This window comes from Panthera tigris, chromosome A3 (genome assembly GCF_018350195.1).
Source record: "Panthera tigris isolate Pti1 chromosome A3, P.tigris_Pti1_mat1.1, whole genome shotgun sequence".
Lineage (NCBI taxonomy): Eukaryota > Metazoa > Chordata > Mammalia > Carnivora > Felidae > Panthera > Panthera tigris.
This window is the reverse complement of record NC_056662.1, coordinates 132,638,238-132,657,577: the sequence shown is the minus strand read 5'-3', so window position 1 is coordinate 132,657,577 and position 19,340 is coordinate 132,638,238. Positions and strand designations below refer to the sequence as shown.

Here is a 19,340-nt window from a genome sequence, read left to right as displayed (position 1 = left end):
GCCCCGCCCCGCCCCATTCCTTGCTGTATCCTCCAGCCAGACACAGCACCTAGGATATAGCGGATACTCACGTCCTTCTGGCTCTAGCTGCAGGCCTCTTTGAGGAGGCATGGGCTCCGAGATCTAAAGGTCAAGAAGGTAAGAAGTAGAGGAAGAACATTCCAGGCAAGGTCAGGGTCTCAAGGCAGGAAGAAGCCTCGTGTGACTTAAGCATAATGAGGCAAGGGAAGGTACTGGGATATGAAACCAGATGGAAGACCCTAGAGACGTGGACGGCCTCAGGAGGCTCGTGACAGGTTTTAGGTTTTATCCTAAATGTACGGAGGAAGCTCGCGAAAGTTGCGAATCGGGGCTCCGTTCAGCAGATACCGAGCTCCCGGGCTCAATATGGGCCGGGCACTGTTTGGGGTCCTGGTGATACTTCTTACTCATGAATCTCCGGTTCTAATGAGGTGGGCAGATAGTAAACACACGATGTCTGTAACGGTTTTGGCGGCGGGGGGCGGGCGGGGGGGTCGGCTGTGAAACAGTGGAACAGTGTGAGGCGAGGAGAGGAGAGCAGGGGTGATGGGAAACCTCTGGGAAGGCTTCTCGATTCCATTTCTGCTTTAACGAGGAGCAAGAGTGGGTGTGAGTGATCACTTACGCCCACAGCTCTGTCCCGGCGCAGTCCAGAGATGACGATGTCTTGGCCTAGACTGGGGACGGTGCCCATGGAGGGCGTGACTGATGTGAGAAGTCTTTGGAGGTTGAATCGCCACACCTGTCTGCTTGCTTGTCCCCAAATAGGCCATGCCCCACGCTAATGTATCTTTGTACATGCAGCTCTCTTCTCTAGAATGTCTTGCTGGGCCTTTGTGCTTTCCCCGGGCTTCTGTCCATCCCTAAGACCTACCTCCAGCCTAACTGCTACTTTGAAATCACCTGGTCCTCCCCTGATGGAATTACTTCTCTTCCTTCTGCATTATCTCGACACTCCCACGTACCTCCTGTATATTTCCAGCGTGGCATCTTTCATACTGTGGCGTGTCTCCCACCGAACCACGTAGACTTCAAGGAAAGGGGCCGTGACATTTGTTCAGTCTGTCGTGCGTGGTGCATTTACCTGGCGTAGGAAATCGCACTGTTGAACTTGGCACAGCTTTGGCCTTCTTACTACGGTTTTGGTGACAGCACGTCTCCAGTGCACTCGAGGTCAAACCACCGAGGAAGACGTGCCGTGTGATTCTCTGTAGGCTAAGGGAAGAGCTCCAAGCTTGGAAAGAGTCTCAGAGGACAGAAAACGGCTTCTAATTTGTAGAATTTCCAAGATGAATTATTTTATGGAGACTCAAAATCCTAACCTTGTGATTAACGTACAAATTACTTCTTCAGTACTTGTCCTGGTAACCTTATGTGAGACAGATTAGGAAGTGGGTCGCTTCCTTGATAATATTTTATTTTGAAGAGCTATTCTGGGATTTCCTTTTTTTCCTCTTTATTTTGCCCAAACTGATCCGTTGGGTAGCAACAGACCAGTGGTGGAAAAGTGAATTAGTTGGCCTTTTATGGGCATGAGCTCAGCAACCTTTGAGAATGATGAATCTTCCATTACTTCCTGTGTGTGTGTGTGTGTGTGTGTGTGTGTGTGTGTGTGTGTGTGTGTGCGTGTACTGCATGCTCTTCCCATCATTTGCACAGCTTTGACTTTTCTCATCCACATTTTGGAGGTTAATGCAGGGCTGGAATGAGTTGGCCATTGGACGGAGGACCACGTGGCTGCACGCCGCACGTTCTCGTAGCTCCTTCCTGGTCTCCCTTAGCATATTCTCTGCTGAGAACCGCCATGACCAGCTGTTGCCTGATGAACTTGGGAGACACAGGTCCAGGGCCCCAGACAAGCTTGCTGCCTTGAGAGGCAGGGCCAGGGCGCAAAGGGCAGGCGAGTCCTGGGCCCTGATGGCAGGATGCTGCTGGGAAGGCTACAGCCAGAGGCGGAGGGCACCCTGCTTGGCGGGAGCTTGAAGACTGAGCCTCGGCAGGTGCATTTTAAAGGCTTGAGGGTTCGGTCAGGCTGCGTAGAAACCATTTAACGAAAAACAATTCAAACAAACAAAAACTGATATTTGGTGGTATTGATGGTAAACGTTGTTTGACTGAAGGTTGGGCCAGTGTTGATGATTCAACCTAAGAAAAATGTGCCAGGGTTTATACTTGGAAACGTCACAGTGATGGGGTGTGACTCAGTCAGTGGAGCCAGTGACTCTCGATCTCAGGGTTGTGAGTTTGAACCCTACGTCGAGCGTAGAGATTACTTAAATATAAACTCTTAAAAAAAAAGAAAGGAAATGTCGCAGTGGTGGCAGGTGATGAAGCAGCGACGGCCCTTTCCTTCGACACTTTCCCTGAGGCCTGGGAGGGTATGCTGAGGTGCCAAAACACGCCTCAAAAAGGAGGGTACAGAAAGATAGGGATTTTGACAGTCAGAGGGAGGAGGTGTTCTAAGTAGATGGTCAAGATCGGCTGGGTGATGACAAAGATAAGAACCACATCTTAAACCCAAGTTTGTGTCGTTACCCCCAGCGCACCATCCAGGGTCATGCTGGAAATGACATGTGTGACTAGAAGCCCTGAGTTCTTTGTACTCTGAGTTCTCTGAGTTCTGAGTACTTGCCTCCACAACAGGGCTCTCCTCTCCACGGACGGTTGCAGGCGTAGAGATTCTTGGAGCTGTGCACCTGCTCCCCTTCGTGGGTCCCCAGGAGCAGGACCATTTCCGTGCCATCTTCTGTGATACTTTTCGGGCTCCTCATCCTGGTGTTCTCTCCCTCTCTCTCTCCCTCTCTTTCCACCTATTCCACAAGAATTTGGAGCGATCGAAGAGATAGTTTCTATAAAGAAAAAACGTAACCGGAGCAAAGCATGAGAACCAGAGGAGTTGGTGACAGCAGGGGAGGAGCTCAGTTTCCCATTCCTGCGCGTGTGCTTCCTGATTTCCTTTCCAGTTTAGAGGAGTGCCTGTCATTTGCCGGCCGTGGTGGCAGGGGGTGGAAGGCACGGCCCCTCCGCCCTGACGGTGGAGCAGTCCTCTGAGCACTCTGACGTGACTTCGGTAAAATACAGGAATGAGAATATAGGACAAAGAGTTACACCTGTATGTGCAAATTCAGGCGAGAACTGCACAGCTTCTGTGATTCCTGCTGCCCGGCTAGTAACGGTTCATAACCCACATTCCGTCCGTATATATTCCTGTCCCTTCCCCCTTGGAATTACCGCGTTAAATGTCACGCTGCGTGGCCTTTATAGCCCCTCCTGTCCATTCCATACTTCACCAGGGAAAGTCCCCCAGGACCGTTGCTGAGTTTAGAAGGAACAACCATCACCTCACGTGAACACATGTGGGACCCACATCACATTTTGAAGATCGTCTCCTTCCAGTCATCCGGCCAAAGCTGGAGAGTCCTTCCTCCCTTCATCAGTTTGTTTTTCTATTCAGCACATACTGTGTGCTTGAAATGTGCGAGCCTTTGTGGATACCGTGTGTTTACCCTCTGGAACTTCAGATCTAAGGGAGGGTGGGTGTATTTTAAACAATCACACTAATGGCTACGTAATGCTAGTTGTGCTAAGGGTTTTGAAGGAAGAGACAGAGTGCTCAGAGAATATAGCAAGGAGACTCTTTTTAAAGCACGGAGACCTCACTAACAAAGTGATATTTAACTTAAAACTTGAAGAATGGGTAGGAATAATCCAGGCAAAACAGAAGATATTCGCAGGGAGAGGTTTTTAGAAAGCAGAAGCAGCATATGCAAAGGTCCTGGGGCAGGAGGGATCTGATGGCCATAGACTGCTGGTAGGTCTGGAATCTAGTGAATGGAAGGGGCAAATGGTGCTACTTGAGGCCTGGAGACACAGGCGGAAGCCAAAGCACGTGGGTGCTACAGGTCTCATGACAGGTTTTGAACTCTGTCCTGAGCTCGTGGGGAAGCGATTTCTTCATTTCTGTCAAGAGGGTGGTACACAACATGCTTCGGAGGCAGTGGTGAGCATCAGCTCACTGTTCCTGCAGGAAAACTTGTCTGCCTTCTGTGACATTTCTTGCCTCACTTACTATAAATGACCTCACAAACGTGGAGTTCTGAGCTTTAAAACAAAAAGTTTCCTTTTTCTATCTGAGGTCCAGTTCTGCAGCCACATTCCCCTACGCTGCAGATGGGGCATGGCGGTTCCCTGCATTCTCTTTTCTACTTGCTGTTAACTGTGAAGGAAGAGGCTTCAGTGTCTTATTCTTTGCACCCCATGCTTTTCTGACCTCACATCCTTCCATTCCTGAGCCAAAGCCTTTACTGCCTGCTGCCAGGAGGTTCCTGCTTCCCGCTACACACTGAAAACTTAGGGCTCTTGGGGCGCCTGGGGGGCTCAGTCGGTTGAGCGGCCGACTTCAGCTCAGGTCATGATCTCACGGTCCGTGAGTTCGAGCCCCGCGTCGGGCTCTGTGCTGACGGCTCAGAGCCTGGAGCCTGCTTCTGATTCTGTGTCTCCCTCTCTCTCTGCCCCTTCCCTGCTCGTGCTCTGTCTCTCTCTGTCTCAAAAATAAGTAAAAACATTAAGAAAAAAAATTTTTTTTTAAAAAAGAAAACTTAGGGCTCCTTTCCTCTGCGTCAATTCCCCCACCCCCCCCCCAGGAATTACATAACGATTTCACTCACTTTCCTTTAAAGAAGTATTTTCTCCATCTAACAACATTGTTTCCTCTTTCTTCTTTTGTCCTCTTAGTTTTTTCCAGGATGGACTGAAAGCAGTTGAGAGCCTCAAGCCTTCCATTGAGACACTTTCAACAGACCTTCACACAGTAAGTGGCTTCCCTCCCACGTTAGTGTTGAAGTGGTTTTTTTTTTTTTTTTAATTTTTTTTTTTTAACGTTTATTTATTTTTGAGACAGAGAGAGACAGAGCATGAACAGGGGAGGGGCAGAGAGAGAGGGAGACACAGAATCTGAAACAGGCTCCAGGCTCTGAGCCGTCAGCACAGAGCCCGACGCGGGGCTCGAACTCACGGACCGTGAGATCATGACCTGAGCCGAAGTCAGACGCTTAACTGACCAAGCCACCCAGGCGCCCCAGTGTTGAAGTGGTTTTTATGCAGCACATGCTTTGACTTCCACACTGCTTCTGCGCGCCCCTGTGTTTGCGTGCCGTGCTACCCGGACGCTGACAGCCTCGTGATGCCTCGTGGAAGCCTCCGTTCCCGTCCTCTGTCTTGGCTGCGAGAGGGTGTGATCGGAGGGGGATGCATTTGAGGCGCTTATGTGGAGATGCCCTATGAGCCCCAGCGCCTCACTGTACCTCAGGCGTGCTTCTCTCCGCTTTGTTTTGTTTTTTCAAGATCAAGCAGGCCCAGGATGAAGAGAGAAGGCAGTTGATACAGCTTCGCGATATTTTGAAATCAGCCTTGCAGGTTGAACAGAAAGAGGTGAGGGGATTTAATTTTGAAAGATTGCTGTTTTTACACCGGTGTCGCGGGGGCTTTGGGACTCAAGAACGTGACTTTCAGGGGGGCTCTGTCAGCCACCACCGAACTTGTAGTTTGTTCTTTGAGTTTGGTTTTATAAGACCATCTTTTTAGATGTGTTTATTTCATGGGGGACGCATGTACTGGAGGTGTGGCCTTCACAGCAGCATATAAACCCTTTTGTGGGTGTGGCTTCTTAACATCTCCTAAACCCTTTTTTGTTCACGAGTAGCTCTTAACATCTCCGTTACTCAGATGCTCGCTATTTATGCCGTTGATTTTCTCCCTGGAACTTTGTGGTTTCCGTGCCCCCGTGTCTGTGGACTCTGTCTGTCCTTGGGGGCATCAGCAGGTAACAGGTGGCCACCTAGGCCTCCAGCCCCGAGATTGTACCCTGAAAAACATGGGGAGCTACATTTTCTTACAGCTGCATTCGGATGAGCAGGAGACCTCAGTTTCTCTGGCCTCGTGTCTGTCCTGTACTCCCTTTTCTGCATGCTGACACGTTCACAGTGACAGTTTGTGTTTTGGAGGCTTGTTTAAAAAAATACCAAACAGTACATTTTTAAGGTAATTATATGGTATGTTTACTACAGAGTGGATATTATGATGGGAAATTTAACATTGTCCACTTCCTTGTCCATAAAGGACTGTTATCTGAATGTATTACTAGTAGAGTTTAGACGAATGACTGTTGAACTACCTAGAACATGATGTTCGCGGTGGGCGGTTTCGTGAGCTCTGTTTTAAGTTCCTGTACTATAACTGAATATTGTTGTTTTTCTCCCAAATGCATTTACCTTTGTGACCGAAGTCTAGGAGAGTAAGTAGTTCAGTATTTTCATAAATTGGAGAGTTTTGCATGCTTTCTTCATAAACTTAAAAAATTAGTTTCTTCCGTGCGTCTGCTAGTGGCCAGTGGTATTTTTCATTTTAACCCTTTCTCTGGGTTTTATTAAAGGCTAACGAATTTGAATGCACAAATATTAGTGAAATGGAAAATTTCCAAGTTTGCGGTTTATGCATTTGCTGCTGTTCCTTTGTGGACGTGAAGTGACTCTGCCCCCCCTGCCCCCCCCCCCCCTCCGCCACTGCCTAGCTGAAGTCTCCATGTCCTTCTCATCCATCCCCAGACCTGTCTCTGGAGACCCCCTCTGCTCGCCCCAGCCCCAGTGATCTGAGTTCGTGTTATTTCAATCATGATATTTTCTTTTGGGGTTGTTGGCTGTGTCTTCAAGTGCACAGATGCTGCTTCTCTCTAGCTAGACCTTGAGCAGCTTGAGGATGCCCTCCCGCCTTCTGCGCCAGCCATCACGTTGTACCATATTGCTCGTTCGCTAGGCTCTTGGTGAGCGTGGGTCAGCTAAGTGAGAGATTGGCAGATCGCAGTTACATGGGAGTGCTCAAAGTTACCCACAGGATGGTGACTTCCTCCCTTCCTTCCAGTCTGCGGAATATAGATCCTGACACTTCGATATTCCCAAACATGGGCTGCACGCAGAAGAATAAGAAGGAGCAAAAGAACTTGGAGTGTGGGGAAAAGAGCGGGCTCAATCATGACTGGAAGAGGGTGGTGCTGGGTGTGGGAGCCCCACCGCCACGGAGGCAGCCGGCCCTCCAGTGCGGCGCTGGGAGTGCTTCAGAGCTGCTCCTGCCTGGAAAGGAGTATCGGTCCCGTGAAGGGAAGCTCAGGTTTACGATAAAGGAGAGCAGATGCTGGAGTTGAGTGGTCCTCTGGGCGCAGTGCAAAGGCCGTGTTTACTTTGGCTGTGTGGAATCAGGAGGTTTGGGAAAACCGGCTGTTGTCAGCTGGTTATTTATAGCTTTACAGGGAAGTGTAACAAGTCTGCCAGCAGAGATCAGAAGTCTTTACGGTTTGTTGTGTTTGTGTGTTTTTGTGGACCAGCCCAGCTGCCCTGCTGCACACAGGGGTCATAAGAACCCTCTCTACCACTCGTCTTCAGCTTTCTGCCCGAACATCGAACTCTCCGGGCGCTTGCTTGTGATTGTATTGTACTATATATTACACTCTGCATTGCTTTTCGATGATGCATTCCATAGATTGGATGGTCTGTGGACACAGTTGCCAGGAAGAAGCAAATGTGTAGAAGTAGAATTTTATATATTTCTAAATAATGTTTATGATTGGGCGGGGGGGGGGGGTCTGTCTCATATCCTTCCAGTAGCAGCAAGAATGAAACATTGGGCACTGTTTAGCTCTCAACCCCTTTCTTGGGATTCTTCCTGTGACTTAGAAAACTGAAGGCATTGACGGTTTTTTGTTGTTGTTTTTATTTTAGACAGTGTGTGCGAGTGGGGGTGGGGGGAGGCAGAGGGAGAGAGAGAGAATCTTAAGCAGGTGCCATGCTCAGCGGGGAGCCGAACATGGGCTCGTCCCACAACCTTGGGATCATGACCTGAGCCAAAATCAAGAGCGGGATGCTCAACTGACTGAGCCACCCAGGCGCCCCGGTGTTTATGGTTTTTATTTAATGTTATAAAAATTCTTACTCCATAATTTCAGTTCATAAAAACTAGGTAACATGCCCCAAGGAAACTGCATTGATGGTTGGTGGGAGCCCCTTTCCTGTTGCCTTCCTGTAAATCTCAAACATGAATCGTTTGGTTTAAATGAAGAGCATGGCTCTTGCATATGGTGGCTCTGGCCTGCTTCTCTTTGTCACCCTGTGGCTACATTTTGGAAAGGAGACTATGCCATTATGATGCCAGCGCCCCCACACCTCCGAATCACTGACATGCTTATTTTTTCGTATTTCTGCTCTCTGTAGAGAAGATTCTACTGTTTGATTTTTCTACTATCTCACTATGAAACTTTTCAGACTTACAGAAGAGTTAAAAAAAAATGTATGGTGAGCACCTATGTACGCACCACAGTTTTAACACTTGGGAGAGATCCCTTCTCTGAAGTTAAAGCCCTTCAGTACTGCTGATTTTTGCATCAGCCTTTTGCTTCCCCATCCCATGTGCGTCCCATCTCCGCGGAGTCCTGTGGGACAGGTCCGTGGCAGTGCTCGCAGATTCTCTGCCAGAACCTCGTCGTTGGCATGTGGGTTCTGAGTCGTTGGATGTCGAGAACCCAGGCTCGTCCCTCCGGCAGGGAGGACTCAGCCTCTGGGAGCCTGAGTGCCGAAGCTGTAGTGACTTTCCCACTTTGGATGCCTCGACTGTGGTCTCTCTTCATGTCACCTTTACACTCCCCCCTTTTCGAGTGTCCCTGTGTGGTGGGAGTGTGTTTGAATAGTATGCACTGTCCAGGGAGCAGAGGTCCACGACGGCCATAATTCTCTTCCGTCGCTGGCTTTTCTGGTCTAGGCTTGCATTTCTCATGCCGGGGTCTGGCCTTCGTCACAACCCTCTGGCCAGGTGTCCACTTCCTGGCCTCTCCTGCCAAGCTCCCAGGTGGCTTGACACTAGCCATCAGTGCGCCTTCCGTGGAAGACTTGTTCCTTGAGTCACACGGTGAAATCCCGTTTCCTTAGCAGTGATGTTAAGCTAGGCACCGCAGTGCACAAACAGAAGAAGATAGATACAGCTCTCACCTCTTACGGGGCTCATAATCGGGGAGTGGGTCACAAAGTCATTGGGGTATAGTGTGACGATGGCTTCAGTGGAGGCCAGTCCAAGAATGGGTGTCTCCCTAGTGTGGGGTAGGCGGGTGTGTGTCAGGAATGAGGGTTTGGAAGATGATTCGGAGTTAATAGCGTCCCAGCAGGTGGGGCAGGTGGGGCAGGTGGGCCAGCTTCTGACCAGGATGGAAAATTCGCCTGGGTAGCTGTCTAGCAGAGCAGAAGAGCATAGATGAATCGTGGGTCTTCGCTTCCTACCAGGAAGGCATGGAGCAAGGTTCCCGACCTCTCCGTGCCTTGGTCTCTCCATCAGTCCATCAGGAATAATACTGTCACCTCCCACAGTTGTTATGAGATCTAAGGGATAGTTTCTATAAAACACTCAACACAGTGTCTTGATAAACAGGCGCTCGTTCGTTCATTCAGTAAATACTGTGTTCCTAGTGCTGAGGAACCATAGTGAGCAAAAAAAATACCTAATTCCCCACTGCTGGTGGGTTGGAGAGTGACAGACGGATGTTGGTGGTGTTGTCTCTGATAGGTCATCCTAATGCCCACTTGGCCCCCAGTGTTGGCTTGTGATCTGGCATCTTGTCTTCATGACTGGCCCCCTGCCCACTCTGACCTAGGAGCCGTCACACCCCAATCTAGACTGACCCCTACGCCCACTTCCCCCATTCCCTGCCTTCACTAGCACTTGACTGCCTGACCCCTCACTGTTTCTGGGGTCTGCTCTCTGGTTTGGCCATTCCTACTTGCCTCACTTCACAGGTCTTTCTGGGCACCTTGTAGCTATGAGCAGTGATGCAGACAAGAGCCTGGCAGGGCAGGTGGTATCACAGTCCACGTTTACGCCTTCAGTCTGAGGGGAAAAGTGTATTTGCCGGGGTCTACTTAGTAGTGGTAGAGCCAGGATTTGAAGCCCGGTCTGTTCCACTGCAAGCGTATTTCCTTTAGCTAGGTTATATGACTTTAATAATACCTTGTATCAGACAGAATCTTTTTAAAAATTATCCAGAAATAATGGGGAATGTGTGATACTGAGACCAGCGAAAACACTGTTCTTAGACCACAGCTTAGTGCTTACTTAGCAAAGCCTCTTGCTCTAGGTTGTGTCCACTTGGTGGACATACCTGTCGTAGCCTGAGAAGGTACTTGGACGTACTTGGGAGATACGTGGACGTTACAGCTCTCCCTTGGTAGAGAAGTGTTCAGTGTCCAGGGGTGACCCCTTGGCAATCCATTCATCGCAAGAATTGTCTGAATACAGAATTTCTAAGAGGTAGACAGATAAAGTGTGTATGTTTTTATGATCTAGAGTCTTAGGGACCTTGGGGATCCTTCTGATTTAATGAGTAAACTTTTATATGTATAACACGTGCAACATCATCACTCTTTTTTCCCCTATTCCCGAACATTTCAAATGCTAAGTCTTCTGCTCACCTGGGCAGTCTGCCTTGGCACGACCCAATGGCTAATATTTCATACGGCCACACAGAATATAAGGTCATGGATGGTGCCTGGGATCCGAGAACATGGCTGGATGTCACAGGATAGAGGATATGTGCATATTGACAGATCTTAGGAGAGCCTTTTGAAGGTCCATAAAATGCCGACTTAACCTATGTGCTTTAGACAACATCTCCATGTGGTGAGACTCAGATCCTAGGGCATCCTTGGCTTTCTGGGAGAGTACAGAGCATGATGGAGGGTCTCCAAGGGTCTCTCCCACCCCTGCCCCCCACCAGTCACCTCCGTCTATGTTAGATTCTCCTTCTCCCCAGAAGTAAAGGCTCTTTTCCCTCGGATTATATTCCGTTGAATTGCAGTCTTGGTTATGTGAAAAGGCGGACTTCATTTGTTACCCCTTCACTTGACCAGGTGTGAACAAAATGACCTGAATGAGCAGATGAAGGAGGCTGGTTTTGTTGGATCACCTACAAGTCACCTTGAAGTTGGTGAGATAACTAGTGCGAGAGCAGGTTCAGTTTTCTGTCAAACGGATTATATTCCTCCGATGTACACATTTCAAATTGTGCAGCTTCAGACTTTCCTCCACTTTTTAACTGATTCAAGAAATGCCTGGTCTAAAGAATAAAAACGGCAGTTTCTTCCTTAACGTCTGGTAGAGAGTCCAATTCTGTGGGTAAGAGGAAAGCCCCTTATTCTGTGCCTCAGGCCTGTGAGGGCTCTGATCACCATGCTTGGCACGAACACTTTGAGCAGTGTTATCACATGACTCCACCATTTACTCTGTGCAGGCTCCGTCCCCCCTCCTCCCACCCCAAATCAATAGTCATATTTCTTGGTTGTGCCATTTAGTCTTTTGACAGGTTTATTTTTAGTCTTGCGCAGAGATTCATAGAGGTGAGCACGCTTCTGTTTCTCCTCCCCTGCATTCATTCCCAGTGATGCTTAAAGCTGGGTTTGCTCTGGATTTCTAGTGCTAATATCCTGCCCTTTTGAGAGAATGTGGAAACTGGCACTATCCTCACCTGATGAATGAGTTGTTTGCCCCAGTTGTCTGGAGGCAGGAGTGCCGCGTGAACTCCCTATGAAGAATGAGGACATTTCTCCCGTCTTCGGTCTGCTTGTTGAGGCTCTGTGATCAATTCAGTAATGGGATGCCTGAGCCCATTATTGATTTCTCAGATCAAGATTTTCTTTTACTTTTCTTTTTTTTGCAAAGTTGTCCCAGATGTATTTCACAGTTAAAAAAAAAAGTCAGTGCTAGATAGACCATGTTCATGGAACGGTGGATCTGATACATTTAAGACAGCCAGAGCCCCCAGATTGGTCTGCAGATTCAGTGCCATTTTTATCAACCCCCACCCCCGCCTTTGTGCAGAAATTGACAAGCTGATTCTGAAACTCATGAGGAAACACAAGGGACCCAGAATTGCCAAAACAGTAAAAGAACAGAAGTTGGAGGACTCACACTTCTGATTTCAGTCCCCACAAAGCTATAGTAATCAAGACAGTGTGGGACTGACACAGGATAGATTTACAGATCACTGAAATGGAATCAAGAGTCCAGAAATAAACCCTAACTCTTATGGCCAATTAATTGATTTTTCAACATGGGAGTCAAGACAATTCAGAGAAAAAAGAATGGTTTTTTTCACAAATGATGATGGGACAACTGGATAGCCACAAGCAAAAGAATGAATTTAGACCCCTACCTCACACCATAATCAAAAATTAACTCAAACTGGATCAAAGACCTAACTGTTAAGAGCTAAAATTCTTAGAGGAAAACATAGGCGTAAATCTTCATGACCTTGGAGGAAGCAATGGTTTCTTAGATGTGACATCTAAAGTACAAATGACAAAAGAAACTATAGATAATTTTCAACAAATTTTTAAATATGTTATGCTTCAAAAACCGTAAGACCTATCAAGAATCCAGGTGGCTTGCTGTTGCTTTCAGATAAAGTCTGAACTCTGACTCAAGCCTGTCTGTCCCTTCAACCACTGGGCCCACTTTACCTTAGCTACATTGGTTGTTCTAATTTCCATGGAGGATGACCACAGCTACCACTACCCTCCCCTATTCTCTGCCTGTTCTTGCTTTCATCTTGAAAACTCCCTCTCTCTAGACTCCTACGGTTTCCTCCTTTGGCTCTTCACTTCCTGAGCACTTGTATTCTTGGCTTGGATAACACTGATTGTCATGCATTAGTTTCTTCATTGTTTGGCATCATTTGGCCTTGGCTTCCCCAAGGATGGTCACCTGCTTGACGGTGGAGAGGAGACATGGCCCTCGTGTCTCAGGACGAGGTGAGGGCTCGTGGTGAGGGCTCATGGAAAGAGCTTCGAGAGGGAGGTGGCAATCCCTTCCAGTCTCCTCTCTGGCCCTAACAAGCTCTGCGTCTTAAGTAGATCTCTGATTCTCGTTGTGTTTCTATTTCCTCCGTCATGAAATGGACTGGGTGGGAGGTTCTCAATAAACAGCTGGCCTGTGAACTCTGTTTGTCTTTTGCTCCCCCTGGGTTCCTTATGTCTGCCAGAATTTCCAGTGCTAGTTTGGACAGCTCCTTCCCACTCACAGCTCGGGGCTTCCGATCCCATCTGTCAAATAGTTGAGCACCCATTGGATGTCCAGGGTTTCATTGACGGTCCTTGCCCTTAAGAAGCTGAAGACTGGAGTCCCCCGGTGTGGCGGACTCAGCCAGATTCTCAGCCGAGCAAGTGGCCTGTCTACCCTGAGGCTAAGGCAGTTAGGTCCAGTGCTCTGGCCCCTCTGCTGGGTTGATGGGTCAGGAAGGGAATGTGGTTCGATACCTGTTATGTACCAGGTGGTCACACGTGTCATCTTACTCAGACCTTGCTGTATTTACCATTTGCTGGGTATTGTTTTCCTATTTCCCAAGGAGCAAACTGAGGCAGGGAGCTTAAGTAACTTGCCTAAAGTCAGGGGTAGAACCTTGTTTTGGGTTTTTTCTTGCTTAAAAGTGCTGCTTTTTCTAACACATAGGTTACTTTTCTCCTTGAGGACTGCTTTTGCCACACCAAGAGCTTCTTGCCATTATCGGGGACTTAAGGCTCATAATTAAGCAAAATCTGTAATTTCCAAATGGCTCATTTCTTTCAGCCAGTTGGGGGATGCTGGTTTGACATTTCCTTCTCCAGCCTGGTAGGTGACGTTTATGAATTCCTGGGTATGAATCTTCTGTCCATTTTTTGGTGTGGTGATAGGTGACATGTCTCTAATTAAAAAAAAAAAAAAAATTAAGGACAGCTTTTTTTAAGCTTGGAATCTGGACAGGATTAAAAACCACTTCTTGACCGTTTTTAGGAGTCACAAATTCGCCAGAGTACAGCCTATAGTTTACATCAGCCTCAGGGAAACAAAGAGCACGGGACCGAGCGGAACGGCAGCCTGTACAAGAAGAGCGATGGGTAAGCAGAATGTGCTGCGGAGTTTGAATGCGTGTTCCCCTTCCGTGTCCAGAATTGCTGAAGTCTGCTTTTTTTTTTTTTTTTTTTTTTTTTGCCCCCCATTTATCTGTCAGGATCCGAAAAGTGTGGCAGAAAAGGAAGTGTTCGGTTAAAAACGGTTTTCTGACCATATCCCACGGCACCGTAAGTATTCCCTTTTACTTCTCGGTCTGCTGCAGTGAGGTGAGAGAGTGATACAAGCCGCATGCCCAGGACAGCATTGCACCTGCCTCTTAAAGGCCTTCCTGTTGGGAGAGTTTTGTTTGGGGTCCTTCTTGAGTCGGTGCACCTGCCCCGTCTGTGCTTCTCTGGCCAGGGACAGCTTTGTGTCGTTCGTTGCCTGGCAGAGTTAGGAATACCTGACGCGTCAGGTCATTTAGAAGCCAGAGGCTTCCAGAAACCAACAGCGCACCACTTCCCAGCTGTCTTCGTCTCCAGAAATTGAACTTCCTACTTGGGAAGGTTTCCTACTTCTCCATAAAGGGAAAAGCGTTCAAGTGGTCAGGACTCCGGGCAGCCGAAATCCAAGAGAAGAGAAACTTCAGGAATATTATTCCAGAAATCCAACACGTGGCGTCCAACCTTCGTCAAGTCCTTTTTCTGTCATCCTGTGTGTAAGAGTCCTTGCAAGAAACTGAGGCCTGTATGTTGAGCCTGTTGAGAAATCAGTCAGAGTAAGATGACTTACTAATCCAGCTTTCAGAAACTGGGGACTTTTTTTTTTTTTTAAGTTTACTTATTTTGAGAGAGAGAGAGAGCATGCACGAGAGGGGAAGAGGCAGAGAGAGAGGGAGAGGGAGAATCCCAAGCAAGCTCCGTGCTTGTCAGCCTGGAGCCTGACACGGGGCTCAATCTCACAAACCGTGAGATTATGACCTGGGCTGAAACCAAGAGTCGGACACTCAACCGACTGAGCACCCCAGGCGCCCCTCAGAAACCGAGGATTTTAACCACAGTTCCAAACACAGCCCTTCACACCACAGCGCTCTTTCCCACAGTGGCTCAGGCATATTGTCACCTTACCTGTATGACACAATCCGGTAAATACCACGTAGGCTGCTAGACGTTTTTGGAAAATTCTAAAGGCAGAGTTGCTGCTATTTTGGTGCTAATGAGAACGCGGCATGGGTGGTGCCTTGCATTTCTGTTCCCCAAGCAGGAGGCCTGGTGCTGTGTGCATATTGGCGGCCTCCGTCCTGTGGGTGGATGGGAGTGGACATGACCCTGGGTCTTTGTCGTCTCCTCCCCTCCCCCTGGTTTCCACCAGTTCCCCTGGTGACAGGCCGAGCTGGGCAGGAGCACAGGCTCCTGTAGACAGGTCACGGCTCAGCGTGGGCTCTTTCCAGTACTGTGGAAGGAAATGGGAAGACTGGACCTACAATTCCTGGGACCCCTTCATCGTCCCTGACTGGGACCTAGCGTACCTCAAGTGTCTGTAACCATCTCTTTGGTCCTTTGGCCTGGGGGCTGAATGTATCTCCTGCCCGGGCAAATAGAGGTCATTCCTCTTTTCTAATATGGAGCTGTTACTGGCTCCTTCATGGTCATGACCTCCCTCCTGGGGCCCTGGAGTTTGGACCCTGATGTGATGTGCTCTCCATATAGACATGCCTGTGTGTCTGGGGAGGAGTGCTGTAGATTCAGGGAGGCAAATTTATTCAGTCACCACCATGCCTGTTCAAACTCAAGACCGTAGGGGCGCCTGGGTGGCTCAGTCGGTTAAGTGGCCAACTCTTGATTTCGGCTCGGGTCGTGATTTCATGGTTTGTGACATTGAGCCCCGCATCAGGCTCTGCACTGACAGCACAGAGCCTGCCTGGGATTCTCTCTCCCTGTTCCTTCTCTCGCTGCCCCTCCCCTTCTCTTTCTCTCTCTCTCTCTCCAAGTGAATAAACTTTAAACTGGGTGATGGCCAGGTTCCCTCCCTGCTCTAAACACCTATGATTCTGTGATTTGCTTTCAAATGGTTTTCCACTCGGTTGTTTGTTTTAACTCAGGTTTACTGCCTCGATGCAGAAAATTTGACAAAGCAAGACCGAGTTTCATTTTGTGCTTGTTCACAGCTCTTAAGGCATTTGGCATTTTTGCCTCATTAACATGTTCTCCCGGACCCAGGGCCTCAGCTTAAGCCAGTGAGCGGTCCTCCCTCCGCGACGGAAGTGAAAGCAGGCCTAGTACTCGTTTGCTGGCAGGGTCAGCTTGGGCTCCTGTCGCTTCCATTACCCGTACTTGTCTCTGGAAGACGCGGACTCGGTTTCCTGTGGACGTCGATGGGCTGCTCCAGTCTTGGGCAGATGGTGCAGTGACAACTAGCGTTAGTAGCCTGCTGACGGCTCAGCTCGCCACACAACTTGCATATTTAACAAGTGCTTTGTGTTTAGGGGGCTCCCTCTCTAGGGAATCCGTGCTCTCTGTATGACTCACTCGCACTGCCCGGGGCAGCCCGGGCTGGGAGCTGCTGGGGCAGACATTGCCTCCAGCCCGGCCGCGTGGCAGGCGGGGGCTCTGGCCCGGAAGACAAGAGGGGTACTATAGAAGGAACTGTGTGTACACCACAGAGTTCTCCTTTTCTCCTTCCTCTGTGTGCATCCTGCCTGTTCCGTGCGCATGCGTGCGCGCACACGCACACAGGTGTGCCGTCGCACCTACAGAGCGTTCACGTGCGGTGCTGTGAATTAACCTCTGCCGAGAGAGGGATCTGAGAGATGCCTTTTTGTGTGATTTTGTTTGCATTTGGCTCCTTGTGTGGCCTACCTAGGTAGCCAGCACCTCCCTGAGGAGGCAGATTTACCATCGGGGGAGAGAAGGACGGTGGTTCAAAGACCTGACTGAGTAAATGGGGCTCTAAGAGCAGGATCTGGCCCTCAGTGGAGAATCCTATCTTGATGCTGTGGAAGCGCAGGGTGTGTGTTTGCGATGTTCCCCAAATCGGTTTCTTCCCCGAAAGCTGGCAGCCTTCGGGAAATGAGACGGCGTGCTCCGTATTCTAGCAGAGGGACGGTGATTACATCCTGATGCATTCGCTGAAAGCCTAGTTGGTGTTCCCCATTCGCTGAGATTCGTTGTGTTTTCTGGCACTGGGAAAAGTGATCCTTGGGACAAAATAACTGACTGGGTATCACCTTTGCCAAATGCATGCATCGCTTTGCCACACTGCCAAGGACTGGGGACTGCTTAAGCTGCGAGAAATGTCCACTGGTTCTTCTGCAGTCTAAATTTCTTTTTTAAATGATTGTTAGTCATGAAGAGTCCAGACTACCTATTAAGGGCCCTGGCTGGCCCATTTGGTTAAGTGACTTCGGCTCAGGTCATGATCTCACAGTTCGTGGGTCTGAGCCCCGCATCAGGTTCTGTGCTGACAGCTCGGAGCCTGGAGCCTGCTTCCCATTCTGTGTCTACTTCTCTCTCTGTCCCTCCCCTGCTCATGCTCTGTCTCTCAAAAATGAATGAATGTTAAAAAAACACAAAAACCCACAAACTTTAAAAGCGTGACAAATTGGGAAAAAATAGAATGGCATGATTAAAATGATAGGAACCCTAATAATCCACACCTTCAGTCATATTTACTCATCCGTGCAATCTAGGGGTCTCTGTTTCCCACTCCTTGGAGAGCGCTGGTATCTGATGAATTAGAACCATTCTGTAGCTGAATTAAATGGTGACACCATTTTCCCCAAATAGCAGCAGGAGAGGGAATCTAATGGGTAGAGTTTTCTCCGTTTAAAAATATTCTCCCATAGATTTTTCTTACAGCTCTGGTAATCTGGCTGGACAAATAGCAAACAACGATTAATGTAAAACATGGAAGCTGACCCTCTTAAGCGGTATCGGCCGTTCTAAATTTTGTGGACCTCCTCTTACCGCTGTTCTTTTTAACACATAGCCACCTCTGTGCCTTTATAATTACTCCAACTTCATATGTAGGCACCGAATATTTTCCCATGTTTTGTGGTGTTCGTACGCCATGAAGGGCGAAGTCTGTCTTTGATGGTAGCTGTCTCAGTGAGAAGGGACAGCTTTTCCCGTGGTGCGGGGAAAATGAAAGAATATAAGCGAGAGGGGCCCGGGCAGGGCTGGTATTAATTCGGTTGTGCTGCTTTGCTGCACCCGGAGATACGCACTGATACGTCCAGGTCGGTGACTGCTTCCCACAGAAAGCCATGCAGAGGGCAGGCGGGAGCAGGAGTTAAGAGCTTGTGCTCCGAGGCCAGGCTGGCGGGCTCACATGGGGCCTCACTGCCTCCCAAGCTGTAGAAAAGAAGGTCCATCACATTAATTAGCCTGTGCGGGCCAGTACCTTTATCTGTAAAACTAGAGCGGTTCCTGCCTCAAAGGTCAGTTAGAAGAATTAAATGAGCTAATTTACTAATCATACTTAGAACACTTGTGCGTGAAAACGTTCCTGTATTTACCAGAGTTCACCAACCCCTCTTACTTACTGTTCCTGTGTCTAAGACCCCGCAGACAGCCGCAGTTTGGAAGTAGGCCAGGAATGTCCCCTAAATGCACATATATATGGTTGTGTCATCACAGGAGGTAATGGTACAGATACAGACTTTACGTGGTGAAATACGTGGTCGCGTCGTGGTATGGTCTCCTACTTGGTGCTGTAGAAATACGTCGTTCAGTGTATTGGTTCCCGGATGAGCCAGGTAATTCTATTGGTAAAGATCCAAAATTGGATTGATGGTCCTTCCACTTGGAATTGTCAAGGTTCGCAAGATTAGACAGAACTTGCAGTCTTTTAATACTGATTTCTGGGGCACGTGGGTGGCTCAGTCAGTTAAGCGTCAAACTCTTGGTTTTAGCTCGGGTCATGATCTCATGGTTCATGAGTTTGAGCCCCAAGTTGCACTGTTAGCCGGGAGCCTGCTTGGGATTCTCTGCCTCCTTCTCTCTCTGACCCTCCTTCCCGCCTCTCAAAATAAATAAATAAATAACTTGAAACAAATGCTGATTTCTGATGATCCAAGGATTCTGTTAGGCGTCTATGGTGGAGAACATCCAGTGACTTTCGTATAAGAGATGAGGCCGACATCCCACAAGCCAGGAGAGTCTGGTCCACCCTGTTTATCCACCTTCTCATCCCGCCTTCCTTGTATCAAACCCAAACTGTTTGCACTGTAAGGATCCGTCCTGTTTTAACAGGGATTATGCTGCTTCGACCACTGACTCTGTGAGTTGAGTGGAAAGGGGTCTGTAAATGAATGAAGGTCTCATGGGACTACCCAGGTGTGGATGCACGTATGTGTGTTTTTTCTTTGAATCCCAGATCCAAGCCTTTACAACTTGTAAATGCAGCCGGCAGCCACAGGAGGTTGA

The 19,340-nt window shown here is 48.6% G+C and overlaps 1 protein-coding gene across 4 annotated transcripts in view; it reads left to right on the top strand.

Moving 5' to 3' along the window:
- ASAP2 (ArfGAP with SH3 domain, ankyrin repeat and PH domain 2) overlaps window positions 1-19,340 on the top strand; it is a 170,827-nt gene that overhangs the window by 109,032 nt on the left and 42,455 nt on the right. For all 4 annotated transcript variants that reach the window (XM_042982526.1, XM_042982525.1, XM_042982524.1 and 1 more), the window contains exons 8-11: window positions 4,756-4,831; window positions 5,365-5,451; window positions 13,876-13,979; window positions 14,093-14,162. In XM_042982526.1, coding sequence (XP_042838460.1) covers window positions 4,756-4,831; window positions 5,365-5,451; window positions 13,876-13,979; window positions 14,093-14,162 — 337 coding nt within the window. The remainder of the gene's footprint in view (window positions 1-4,755; window positions 4,832-5,364; window positions 5,452-13,875; window positions 13,980-14,092; window positions 14,163-19,340) is intronic.